We start from the raw sequence: 13,506 nt of genomic DNA on the forward strand, positions 1-13,506 counted from the left end.
AGTCCCATTGTAGCCAGCACAATACGCATGGATATCAGGCTGTGAATGAAGACAGAAGCAGTTTAAACAAACCAGGCTCTTTCTTTCCTCTCTGCCCATTGTAATATGAATGGGCCTTCTGCATTCTGCTGCTAGGAAACGCTTTTTTTAAAGCCCAAGTCCAATAAATGGACATAGCAAAAGAGACCCCAATAAAAAACCTAAAGATTTAGTAAAGGGGGAAGACATGTTTAAGCAAGTCCTTTTCACGTCAGCAAATTCTGAAATCCTAGTATGTCCAAGAAAACAAATACATCTTTTATAACGTTACCCCTTCCCTCTGCACCACACATGTGAGGGGTACAGCAAGCAAACAGGATCAGTAGTAAGAACTGTTTTGAAACACAGTGCTGCCTTTCAGAAGAAAGAGAGACGGTGCACACTGGGGTTTTATAATTTGGGGATAACAGTAAGATATATTTGGGGGGTACAATTGGGGATAACAGCCGGACAACAGAAAAATAATAAAAGATATCTTTATGCTACGGTTACCACGAGAAGGTAATGTACCGGTCTGGGAAAATAGGCATATCGTAGGCAGTGGGACGCAGTATATATATAACTGGGGAGGACATAGTGAGATGTAACAGATTAGAGCTAAGAGGTATACTGTATCGGAGTACCATGTGTATATGAAATAACACAGACACTGCGATGTACCGTAAACACCCCAGGGCAGGTGCTCTGGCATGTCTGAACAGCACCAGGTGCAATGATGCTAGAGATGCAGAAATACTGGTGTCACATGATAGCAATAGGTGGGATTTACACTGGGGGAGGAGGTGCCTTGCAGTTTACAGAGCGCGCGTGGGAGCCCCCGGACTATCTGCGGCTCTGGGGAGGCGGGGGCCGAGCCCCTGGCCGGCGGGAGAGTTAAGTGCCCCTCCGCGGCACTTTCCTCTGTCAATCAGCGGCGAGGTAAGTGCAAACTGCGCGGCGGGGGGCGCAGCGCGCGTGCGCAGCCCCGCCCTCTGGCCGGAAGCGGAAGCCCGTGTGGTGCGCGGCGGGGTCGCCGGTGTGTCGCTAGGTAGGGCCCTGGCGGCAGGTGTCCCTCCTCCTTCTCCTGCCACCCATCCCCCGCCCCCGTCCCAGCGGGCCTCTCCCCAGCCGGCGGAGAGTCCGTCCTGCAGCTGTAGGGGGCAGGACCCCATCCCCGGAGCGGGCAGGCAGCCGTGCCGGCGGGGGGGGGTCTCCCACCGCCCCCGGGGCCAGCCAGGGCCAAGACTCCTCCCCCCAACCCCCGCACTCTCTTGCGGCCTGTGCGCTCGCCGCGGGGAGGACAGAGAAACGCTCGCTACCTGGTGTGCGTTTCCTGGCCGTTGCGCCCTGGGACCAGCCCCAGGAACGGGCCTGTACCGGGCCGTGCGGGCTTGGCGACAGGTGTGTTTAGATACAGTGATGCGGGGCCGTGTGTAGAGGCGCGCATTTCAGGGGTTCATCGTGGTTTGACTTCAGCTGGAACAAGACAGTCTACATACAGGCTCTCACCGGCTCAACTAGACTGGTATAAAAAACCCATACTTCTAATGAAACCAGTGCCAGTGTGAGCACTGCTGATACCACAGAGTTCAGGGAACAGCAAGAAACAGGCGGGGCCTGATTCTCTGTTTTGCTGCATCTGACTAGTCATTAAGTGCAAACTGATGTAAGAATGGTTATGGTTTACACCTATTTTTGTGTTAGAGTAAATGACCACACAGTGTTCAGGACAGCATAGACCGGCTGCCTATTCCCTCAGGCCTGCCCTGCACTTAAAATGTAGATCGACATAAGTGTGTCACTCCGTGGCTCGTGGGGGAGTGAAAGATTCATGCTTCCAAGTGCTGTGGCTATCCCAACCTAACCCTCGGCGTCGATGTGGTTAGGTTGATGGAAGACCACTCGGACCTGGGTTACCTACAGCAGTGGTTCTCGGCTTTTCCAGACTACTGCATCCCTTTCAGGAGTCTGATTTGTCTTGCATACCCCAAGTTTCACTTCACTGAAAAACTTGGGCTTTGGCTTCAGCTCCATGCTGCAAGGTTCAGGCTTCAGCTTTCTGCCCTGGGCTCCAGTGAATCTAACACTGGCCCTGACGATCCCATTAAAACAAACTTGCCCACAGTTTGAGAACTGCTGATACAGTATATAGAACTGTATAAACAAATCGTTGTCTATATGACATTTTAGTTTGTACTGACAAAAAGAAAAGGCATACTTGTGGCACCTTGGAGACTAACAAATTTGTTTGAGCATAAGCTTTCATGAACTACAGCTCATTTCATCGGATGCATATAGTGGAAAATATAGTAGGGGGATTTTATATACACTGTATATATATACACACACACACACACTGTAAAGAGAGTGATCAGGTAAGGTGAGCTATTACCAGCAGGAGAGAAAAAAAACCTTTTGTAGCGATAATTGAGGTGGCCTATTTCCGGCAGTTGACAAGAAGGTGTGAGGAACACTAGGGGGGAAAATAAACACGGGGAAATATGTAATGACACATCCACTCCCAGTCTTTATTCAAGCCTAATTTAATGGTGTCCAGTTTGCAAATTAATTCCAATTCAGCAGTCTCTCGTTGGAGTCTGTTTTTGAAGTTTTTTTTGTTTTTTGTTTTTTTTGTAATATTGCCACTTTAAGGTCTGTAATCGAGTGACCAGACAGATTGAAGTGTTCTCCGACTGGTTTTTGAATGTTATAATTCTTGACGTCTGATTTGTGTCCATTTATTCTTTTACGTAGAGACTGTCTGGTTTGGCCAATGTACATGGCAGAGGGGCATTGCTGGCACATGATGGCATATATCACATTGGTAGATGCGCAGGTGAACGAGCCTCTGATAGTGTGGCTGATGTGATTAGGCCCTATGATGGTGTCCCCTGAATAGGTATGTGGACAGAGTAGGCAACGGGCTTTGTTGCAAGGATAGGTTTCTGGGTTAGTGTTTTTGTTGTGTGATGTGTGGTTGCTTGAGAGTATTTGCTTCAGGTTGGGGGGCTGTCTGTAAGCAAGGACTGGCCTGTCTCCCAAGATCTGTGAGAGTGATGGGTCGTCCTTCAGGATAGGTTGTAGATCCTTGATGATGCATTGGAGAGGTTTGAGTTGGGGGCTGAAGGTGACAGCTAGTGGCGTTCTGTTATTTTCTTTGTTGGGCCTGTCCTGTAGTAGGTAACTTCTGGGTACTCTTCTGGCTCTGTCAATCTATTTCTTCATTTCAGCCGGTGGATATTGTAGTTGTAAGAGTGCTTTATAGAGATCTTGTAGGTGTTTGTCTGTCTGAGGGATTGGAGCAAATGCGGTTGTATCATAGAGCTTGGTTATAGACAATGGATTGTGTGGTATGATCTGGATGAAAGCTAGAGGCATGTAGGTAAGTATAGCGGTCAGTAGGTTTCTGGAATAGGGTGGTGTTTATGTGACCATCGCTTATTAGCACTGTAGTGTCCAGGAAGTGGATTTCTTGTGTGGACTGGTCCAGGCTGAGGTTGATGGTGGGATGGAAATTGTTGAAATCATGGTGAAATTCCACAAGGGCTTTTTTTCCGTGGGTCCAGATGATGATGATGTCATCAATGTAGCACAAGTAGAGTAGGGGCATTAGGGGACGAGAGCTGAGGAAGTGTTGTTCTAAGTCAGCCATAAAAATGTTGGCATACTGTGGGGCCATGCGGGTACCCATCGCAGTGCCGCTGATTTGAAGGTATACATTGTCACCAAATGTGAAATAGTTATGGGTGAGGACAAAGTCACAAAGTTCAGCCACCAGGTTAGCCGTGACAGTATCGGGGATACTGTTCCTGACGGCTTGTAGTCCATCTTTGTGTGGAATGTTGGTGTAGAGGGCTTCTACATCCATAGTGGCTAGGATGGTGTTTTTAGGAAGATCACCAATGGACTGTAGTTTCCTCAGGAAGTCAGTGGTGTCTCGAAGATAGCTGGGAGTGCTGGTAACGTAGGGCCTGAGGAGGGAGTCTACATAGCCAGACAATCCTGCTGTCAGGGTGCCAATGCCTGAGATGATGGGGCATCCAGGATTTCCAGGTTTATGGATCTTGGGTAGCAGATAGAATACCCCAGGTCGGGGTTCTGGGGGTGTGTCTGTGCGGATTTGTTCTTGTGCTTTTTCAGGGAGTTTCTTGAGCAAATGCTGTAGTTTCTTTTGGTAACCCTGAGTGGGATCAGAGGGTAATGGCTTTTAGAATGTCTTGTTGGAGAGCTGCCTAGCAGCCTCTTGTTCACATTCTGACCTATTCATGATGACAACAGCACCTCCTTTGACAGCCCTTTTGATCATGATGTCAGAGTTGTTTCTGAGGCAGTGCATGGCACTGTGTTCTGCACGACTGAGGTTATGGGACAAGTGGTGCTGCTTTTCCACAATTTCAGCCTGTGCACGTCAACGGAAGCACTCTATGTAGAAGTCCAGTCTGTTGTTTCGACCTTCAGGAGGAGTCCACCCAGAATCCTCCTTTTTGTAGTGTTTGTAGGAAGGTCTCTGTGCTGTTCAGAGGTGTGTTGGAAATATTCCTTGAGTCGAAGACATCGGAAGTCTTATTCTAGGTCACCACAGAACTGTATCATGTTTGTGGGGTTGGAGGAGTAGAAGGAGAGGCCCCGAGATACGACAGATTTTTCTGCTGGGTTTAGAGTATAGCTATAGCTAGATAGATTAACAATATTGCTGGGTGGGTTAAGGGAACCACTGTTGTGGCCTCTTGGGGCATGTAGTAGTTTAGATAGTTTAATGTCCTTTTTCTTTTGTAGAGAAGCAAAGTGTGTGTTGTAAATGGCTTGTCTAGTTTTTGTAAAGTCCAGCCACGAGGAAGTTTGTGTGGAATGTTGGTTTTTTATGAGAGTATCCAGTTTTGAAAACTCATTCTTAATCTTTCCCTGTTTGCTGTATAGGATGTTGATCAGGTGGTTCCGCAGTTTCTTTGAGAGTGTGTGGCACAATCTGTCAGCATAGTCTGTATGGTTTGTAGATTGTAATGGATTTTTTACCTTCAGTTCTTTTGGTATGATGTCCATCTGGTTGCATTTGGAAAGGAAGATGAGTTCGCTAGTGCTTTTTATGTAGCCTGTTGTAAAGACAGGCAAATATCTAGATGAGTTGATGTATCCCCTGGAAGACCTCTGCGAACTCCCAGAGGCACATATACCCCTGGTTCAGAACCACTGATCTACAGTGGTGGAAAAACCCCTTCCATCACTGTGAGAAGAGTCTATGCTGTGACACTATAAAGGCATAGCTGCCGTAGTGCCCATAGTGTAGACAAGGCTTCATTCTGTGTGCCTTGGATGGAGGAGTCTGATGGGGGCTGGAAATACTTATTTTAAATATTTTTGCCATCTAGCAGCATAATGTCTAGTTGTTGAATGGCGGGCTTTTTTCAGCTACTGACAGACTGCACTTTAGCTATGAGTCTAATAAAATTTGCATAATGATAGGTTAGCTGTTCGGTGCTGACATACATGTAGGTTATATCTGACTGATGATTTGCCACCATTCCAAAATAAGGGTGGGCCATGCACATCTGTATCTATATACAAACTTGAAGCAAAAAATAGTTCTGATTATATTGCTCCTTGGAGAATAGGAGAGCTTCCATGCAGGTGTACACACTTGATATTTTGGTAATCAGGACACCATGATAGGCTGAACATTGTATTTTCAATAGCAGTTAACTTGTTAATTACCTGAGGAAATAATGTTAAAAATAATGTTTAGATTTATTTTGTGTTAGATGTAAACAAATGATATTGTGTATGTATTTTCTGTTGTTGAGGATGGAAAGGCTGTTAGAAATCTACCTGGAATTTTAAAACAAAGCATTTGTGGCCCAATTTTGCTACATTTATTCAAGTTAAGTAGTCTTGAAATCAATGGGTCTGGTTGTGTAATAATCTGCTACTGAACCTGAATAACTGACAGATTCAGGATCTGGGTTTTCTTGTTTTTTAGGGGGACTAGTGGCTCACAAGATTGGCTGTAGAATATAGAAACATTCTTCTCTTAGTTGTAAGTTAGCCTAGGTCATTAATGTTAAAAAAAAAATATTTAAAAGTGAGGGCTATCTGAACTACATAAACTAATTTAGTGGTCTCAGCCCAGATCCCACAAGCCTCAGAAAAAACATCATATTTAACACTTACGTTTTTTGTCTACATTATAAAATGTTACATTTAAACATGATTGTAAATGATTGAGTTAGATTTTGACTATAATTTAGTGCTTAATGATAGGTTTCAGAGTAGCAGCTGTGTTAGTCTATATTCACAAAAAGAAAAGGAGTACTTGTGGCACCTTAGAGACTAACAAATTTATTTGAGCATAAGCTTTCGTGAGCTACAGCTCACTTCATCGCATGCTTATGCTCAACTAAATTTGGTTAGTCTCTAAGGTGCCACAAGTACTCCTTTTCTTTTAGTGTTTAATGTAGCCCAGGAAAAACAGGTCAGTATCCTGTTATTTGACTTGAAGCTGAGCGTGATTTGTCCCTGGTCTACACTGATTACTTAGTCATGGTCATTATCATCTTATTTTATTGTTCGCAGTTGTGTTTAAACATGATCAGATTTTGTTATGTAGATCATTGGTTTTCAGCTAGGGGTCTGCGAGGCCCCATGACTGAAGCCCGGAGCTGTGGGGATGAAGCCCGGAAACATGAGCCCTGGTGCTCCCGTGGGGCAGAATCCTGGAGCCACGAGTCTGAAACCCAGAGTCCCAAGCCACAGAATCCTCCCCCTCCCCCCCAAAAGCCAGAAGCTTTGAGCCTCGTTGCCTCCTGTGGGGCTGAAATCCAGAGCCACAAGCCCCGGTGTCCTACAGGTCAGAAGCCCTGGGCTTTGGTGAGAATCTCTGATGTAGACAACCCGAAATTGGTACCCTTGTCAGTCTCAGCAGGGAGTTTGAGGACTGAATGCACCTGGAGACTGAACTGTCTCACCTCTTAGAGGTTTCAGAGGAGCAGCCTTGTTAGTCTATATTCGCAAAAAGAAAAGGAGTACTTGTGGCACCTTAGAGACTAACAAATTTATTAGTGGGGCAATGCAGGAAGCTTGCACTGCTGCTGTTGCTCAGGCTGTAGCTGTTCTGTGGTTAAAAAGAAGACTTAAACCTCCAGTACTGTCTGTTATCGTTCAACAGCACTAAAATTAATGCACAAAAAGTAGCATTGTGTTGATTACATCTGTTTTGAGTATGGTTAAATGATAGTGCTGAAAATACTGATGACAGCCCACAGTCTGTCTACACTAGGTTCCCCAGCACTGCTGTTATTGATGTTACTGAACTAGTACAGGCAATAGTGGGAAGTTTTGTGTAAATGTTCCTAGTATAGTTTGGCCTTAGTTATGTGAGAGAATGTTTCAGATATTGATATAGCCATGAAGGCTGGAGAGTATTTGCATCACCTTTAAATAGTGCTGCTTCTAAATTATTTAGTGCAGGCTTCTTCCTTCAGCACCTGGATGGGAGAGAGTGTCTCCTTTTCCTGGATCTGGGGAGAGAGAGTGTCTCCTTTTCCTGGATCTTCATAGCTAAACTGTTGCTTGGACCCAGTGCATTCTGCAGAAACCTGTGAGTTCCTTTCAAAACCCAGTGGCAGACCTCACCACATCACTTGGTGTAACTGCAAACAATAATACCTAGGTGATGGAGGGGTTCTCTCAGTTCACAAGTCCAACTATTGCTGGGTCTCCATAGAAATGTGATAACTTCGCTTTAAGGAACTCTTTATGGTGCAATTGTATACACCAGTCCTCAAACTAAAGAGATGTGTAACGCCTCTTGTGATCACAGGTGCAACTGAGTGAAAACCTCTGTTTTATGACACACACAGCTGGAATTTGAAGGACACCCACATGGCCTTAGAAATAGTGCTTGGGAAAGCAACCCTGTACTGTATACACCTTTGCGGTAGTGATGGGGATAATATTTCTATTTTTACAAAAGGTAATATCCACAGTGTAGTTCTAGATTGCTTTAAACATTTCATCTCACTTCACACTGAAGAGGGTGTTTGAAAACTGCATGTGAAGGGTGTTACAACTCTGAGGAGGAAGAAAGGCTCATAGGCACCTTTCAGAGTTGTAAATTCATGATACTTTTCATATTCAATTCCTTTTTTTTAAACACTCCTGAGGTCGTTTGTAATTCAAAATGTGAGAAATGAGCAGTGTGAAAGACAGGAATACTTGTACTTGCTTAATTAAAACAGGCAGTGAATTTCCTCACTGTTTGGTGTGAGAAAGGAGGGGACAATTTGAATAAAGTCAAAGTAAAAAGAAAAACAAGCTTGTCTTGCTGCATAAAAAATTCTGTATTGCCACCAGCAGGTTTGGTAGAAAATCCTTTGAAATAAAAAGCCTTTGTATTAGTAGAAAAAGACAGCTATCATTAAAGCTATGTAAATCATTTAATATGAGCAGGGATTTCTGTAAACAAAGATGGAGGTGGTTGAAGGTTTTAATTTTAACCCTTCTCCCGTTCTTATTTTCACAATATATAACTTGGGTTCCTTTGCATGTTTTTAAACACAGAAAATGATGGGGGAATCCATATTTCTATTATCATTTGGCAGTTTTTTAATACAGAAAAATCTGTTTAATCCCTTCCTTGTATTAAGATTGTAGTCAGTATGTGTCATTTTTTATTTAGATTAATTGATTCAAAGTGAACACGCATTATAGTTTTCAGAGTAGCAGCCGTGTTAGTCTGTATTCGCAAAAAGAAAAGGAGTACTTGTGGCACCTTAGAGACTAACAAATTTATTGGAGCATACGCTTTCGTGAGCTACAGCTCTGTAGCTCACGAAAGCGTATGCTCCAATAAATTTGTTAGTCTCTAAGGTGCCACAAGTACTCCTTTTCTTTTTACGCATTATAGTGACCATTAAAAGTGTTAATCCTTTACCAGTCAAGTTATCAAACTTACTACATATAACTAGGGACATAATTATGAAATGTGTTCTGAAATTTAGCTTTGAGCTTGAAAATATGATAGTAAAATGCATAAGATTTTAAAATCAAAATACAATGGAAGCAACTAAAACAGCATGCAGAAATATGGGTTCTCAGTCTTGCAGTTGGATTCATGAGGATGGACCATTGACTATACTGAAGCTTCAAGTAGGCATGGAGGTTTGCCTGCGTGGATCCAGTTGCAGGATCAAGGCTGTAGGCTGATTTTAATAGTTGTTGAGCCCCTATTTCCACTAACTTCAGTTAGAGTTGTGAGTGCTGAAGGCCTCTGAAAGTTAAGCTAGTAGTCTCTATGTTGTAAACCCCCTTGGCACAGGAAAAGTTACTGTTACACTGAATTTTTAAAGTAGACTTTGTGGTTTGTATTAAAATAAATCTGTTTATTTGAGCTTTGTTCATCTTTGTTCATCTTGATTTTTAAAGTAATACTTTTAGCATAGATTATAATGTTTTGTGCTAATATAGTGAGAACTAAAGATGGAAGGCAGAGTGCATCACAAAGGTTTTATTCCCCAGTGTAAAGATATAAAAGCAGGTTTAGAGAGTTAAGGCCTAAGATAACACAAGGAATCGTGAGCAAAACTAGAAACAGAACCCCATTCGTTGAACTCCCAGTTCCCTTGTCTAATCATTGAACATTGCTTCTCTCTTAATATTGTGGTTTAGAACATTTTTGTTTTGTTTTTCCTTTTTCAGATTGCTCAGAGAATTCGGCTTAAAAAGAGATCAACTATGGGCATTAAAGGTTTGCAGTGGTTTGTGGCAAACACTTGCCCTGATGCATGTACAATGGTAAATCTGAAGGAAATGGCAGAAAAACACACACATCAGTCATCCTGACTCCCCTCCTGTAATTGTGGTAGATGCCATGGGTTGTATTCGACACTGGTACACACCAGAATCCTGGGTCTGTGGTGGCCAGTGGCAAGAGTACCTTGCTAATTTGCAGGATTTTATTAAAGCTTTTATGGCAGCTGATATCAAGCTGGTGTTCTGCTTTGATGGTGTGGTAGAGCAGAAAAAGAGAGCTGAATGGGTCAAACGAAGATTGAAGAACAACAAAGAAATAGCCAGAATCTTTCAGTTCCTCAAGTCCTATAGACAACAACCAGGGAGAGGGATGTTCTTTATTCCTTCAGGGTTGGCAACTTTTACACGCTTTGCCTTAAAGTCTCTTGGTCAAGAAACAATATGTTCATTGCAAGAGGCGGACTATGAGGTGGCCTCTTATGGTCTGCAAAATAATTGCATGGGAATTCTTGGACAAGATACCGACTACCTCATCTATAACACCTCTCCCTATTTTTCTATTAATAAGCTCTGCTTGGACAGGATGGTCACTGTTATGTACTCTAGAGAGAACCTCTGTCATGCACTTGGCCTCAACATAACAGACCTCCCTCTTTTTGCTTGTCTGCTTGGGAATGATATAGTTCCAGAAGACATTTTGGAGGGTTTCTGGCAGAAATGTGTAGCTTCATGTCCTCCAAAGAGCCAGAGCTATGATAAAAGGGCTAACATAATTTTAGCTGTAGCAAGCTACATATCAAGAGTTCCATGCTCTTATGATAGCCTGAAAGACTTGGAAGAAATGCTACCTTTGGCATCTGACAAGAAATTGCTTTATAGGGGAGTGGAGTCCTATCTCTTGCCTGGCCAACAGTCTCCATGGCTTCCTCCCAGTGTATCAAATTCTCAAGTACACCTGGTCAAGCAAGAAACGGCCATATGTCCAGATCAGGAGATCTTTCAGGTATCTCATCTCTTAAAGCTTCGCCATCACCCTTTTGCTGTAAACGTTTATTGATACGTGATAATGAGTGGACTCATATATATCTTTTTTTTTTCTGAGCAAAATATTATTTTCCTTACTGAATGCTAAGGCTGATCCTGAAATGGTCTGGAGTTCTACAGGCACTGGTACTTCAGGATCAAGCTAAGAATAGTCTTTTTTTTCCTTGAATGAACCAAGTCTTTTTTTTGGTAACCAGAAACACAGAGATTTGTTAATTCTCTAATATATTTTGTAAGACTTTTCATTTACATGACAGTGTTAAATCTATGACAATGTATTAAGAGAAAACTTTGAGACTTCAAGAAAATTCCCCTTTAGAAATTGTGTGTAGGATCTAATTTAAGAGCCATATTTTGTTAGGTGCCCATAGGCTTTGAACATAGGATCTCTCAGTCTACCTCTCTTAGATATCTTAAAAAAAAAAAAAGTCTCTGAGTATAATTTGAAAGTATATTTATATTTACATTATGATTTCCATCCCAAAAGATTCCAAAGCACTTACAAACTGAAAAAAAAACTACACAGTATTCACTTAGTCCACCTTTAAAATGCAGCTATCCCTCAGTTAAAATATAGCAACTGTTTAAAGATACACATCCACATATAATTGATTGTAATGACTCCTGTTAGAGTGGAAAGTCAAAATGAAGAAGAATACTGTTTCTGATTGAAAGCGTGAAGGAAATTTAGGTAGGTAAAATTTAATTATCTAGGACTACGTCTACACTGCAACCTATGTCGACAACACTTATGTCACTCAGGTGGTGTGAATATTCCACCCCTCTGAGCGACATAAGTTACACCAACATAAGCATTCATGTGCATAGTGCTATTCTGGCAGGAGAAGCTCTCTCCCGCTTGCAGAGGTCATTTTTTTTATGCCAACAGGAGAGCTCTCTCCCGTCAGCGTAGAACGTCTTCACCAGATGCGCTGCAGCAGCGCAGCTGCATTGGTACATCTGTGCCTCTGTAGCACTGTAAATATAGACATACCCTAAATTGGAATATGGCCAGGACATCAAAGTTGATATTCCTTCTCTTATGGAACATACCATGAATCATAGAAATGTAGGGTTGGAAGGGACCTTGAGATGTCATCATGGTCATTACCTCGGTTTGATCTTTAATGCAAAAGGATACAGTTTCCTAAGATGATGAGGTAGTGTAATAAAATCAGTTAATAAATGATAATGTCTGGAAGCTCAGCTTAAGTTTGTGGCCCTGTTGTACTTGTTTCTTTATAAACCCTAAGTAAAGAAGTCCCTGCCCCAAAAATCGTACAGTCTAATTTGTAGATACACGGTTTGTTTTTCCATGCTTGAACATTGACAAAGCAAATACAACTGCTTACATTTTGGAATGAACACAACTCTGCTATCTTAAATGCAAACAAATCCACATATATACTTCAATTTCAGCCTGGGTACATTGTCTCCCAATGCTGCTCGTCTTGAAAAGTTTGCACCTCTTGTGTCTGCCTATTTATATACAGTGGAAACATTTTTCAGGATGCAGTGTCAATTACACTTGTATCCATGGTTAGTATGGAGCCCAGCTTGTGTTTTTACTTTTCAGTATATTGTAAATCATGAATTTTTGGTACATTGTGGCAACCAAACTTGCAATTTCAAAAAATTTGTGAACTCATGTCTATGCAAGCTATATGCCTAAAATAAAATAAAATGAAATGACGTATATTATTAGTGTAGCATATTTTGTATCAAGTCCTAATCCAATTTTGTAGCATCTAAAATGGGCTATTGGAATAAAATTTATTACTTCATTGAGGATATAAATTGGTAAAATAGCTGTAAACACCTCTTCTGGAGTAGCCATCAGCACTATGCTAATGAGTGCTGCAGATAACTGCTAGAGCAATGAGTGCTATAAAAATCCTGATACAAGCCCTTCATTTATTGACTTAATATAGAGTTGATTTTGTAAACTGAAGCCCTGTTTACTTTATTTGGACATTAAAGATTTTGATGTCCTTTTATGCTTAGCCAAAATTTTTCCTTCCCCACTATTGTGCCGTGTGCTCTGCACTGATTGATTGCCAGGGTGTTCCCTTTAGATAGCTGCATTTCAGTGGTGGTATGTGGATCCTTGGGGATGAAAGATGCTATTTCAATGTGAAATATTGCTACTGATAGGTTTCACTGTGGCATCTATGGCCTTGTAATTTGCATAGCTATTTTCTGAGTGTACAAATCGGGGGAAAAACCTGAAATGGTTTTTGTAAAACAAGCTATGCTGGTCCCTTAGTCTAGCATCAGCAAAGCTTGCTTCCAAATGTGGGTCCTAGGCTTTTAGAGACTGGAAGTGTTGCAGTGTTGCTTGGTCCCTTTTGGTATGTTGCTTTCCAGTGACATCTTTAGTCCTTGTCTTCTCTGCTAAAAAAGGTGAGGTCAGTACTGTACCCCTGCCTGGGGTTGACCTCACCCAGTTTACTGCACAGTAAAACTAAAGTGCTTTGTCTTCTCTGTGTTTTCACCTTGGGATAGCTCACACGTTAGTTCCCCCAAATTAAAAAAATACACATTTTTAGCAGTGAAGACAAGGCCTCAGCTGACGAAAGAGTAGTACTGATTTTCTCTGATGGGAGTTACTGGTAGCAAAGACATTGGCACTAATTGCCATGGAGAGTGGGGGAATAATAGGAGGAGAATGACGGAATTCTTGTGGACTCGTCCTCGCCA

At 42.3% G+C, this 13,506-nt stretch overlaps 1 protein-coding gene across 1 annotated transcript in view; it reads left to right on the plus strand.

Annotated features, from left to right (window-relative positions):
* Positions 1–9,708: 9,708 nt before the first annotated feature.
* FAM120B (family with sequence similarity 120B) overlaps positions 9,709–13,506 on the plus strand; it is an 89,645-nt gene continuing 85,847 nt past the window's right edge. Inside the window, 2 exon segments of the mRNA XM_038395252.2 lie at positions 9,709–9,834; positions 9,836–10,765. Coding sequence (XP_038251180.1) covers positions 9,745–9,834; positions 9,836–10,765 — 1,020 coding nt within the window. The 5' untranslated portion in view covers positions 9,709–9,744.

The sequence above is a fragment of the Dermochelys coriacea genome, chromosome 3 (genome assembly GCF_009764565.3).
Source record: "Dermochelys coriacea isolate rDerCor1 chromosome 3, rDerCor1.pri.v4, whole genome shotgun sequence".
NCBI classification, from domain to species: domain Eukaryota; kingdom Metazoa; phylum Chordata; order Testudines; family Dermochelyidae; genus Dermochelys; species Dermochelys coriacea.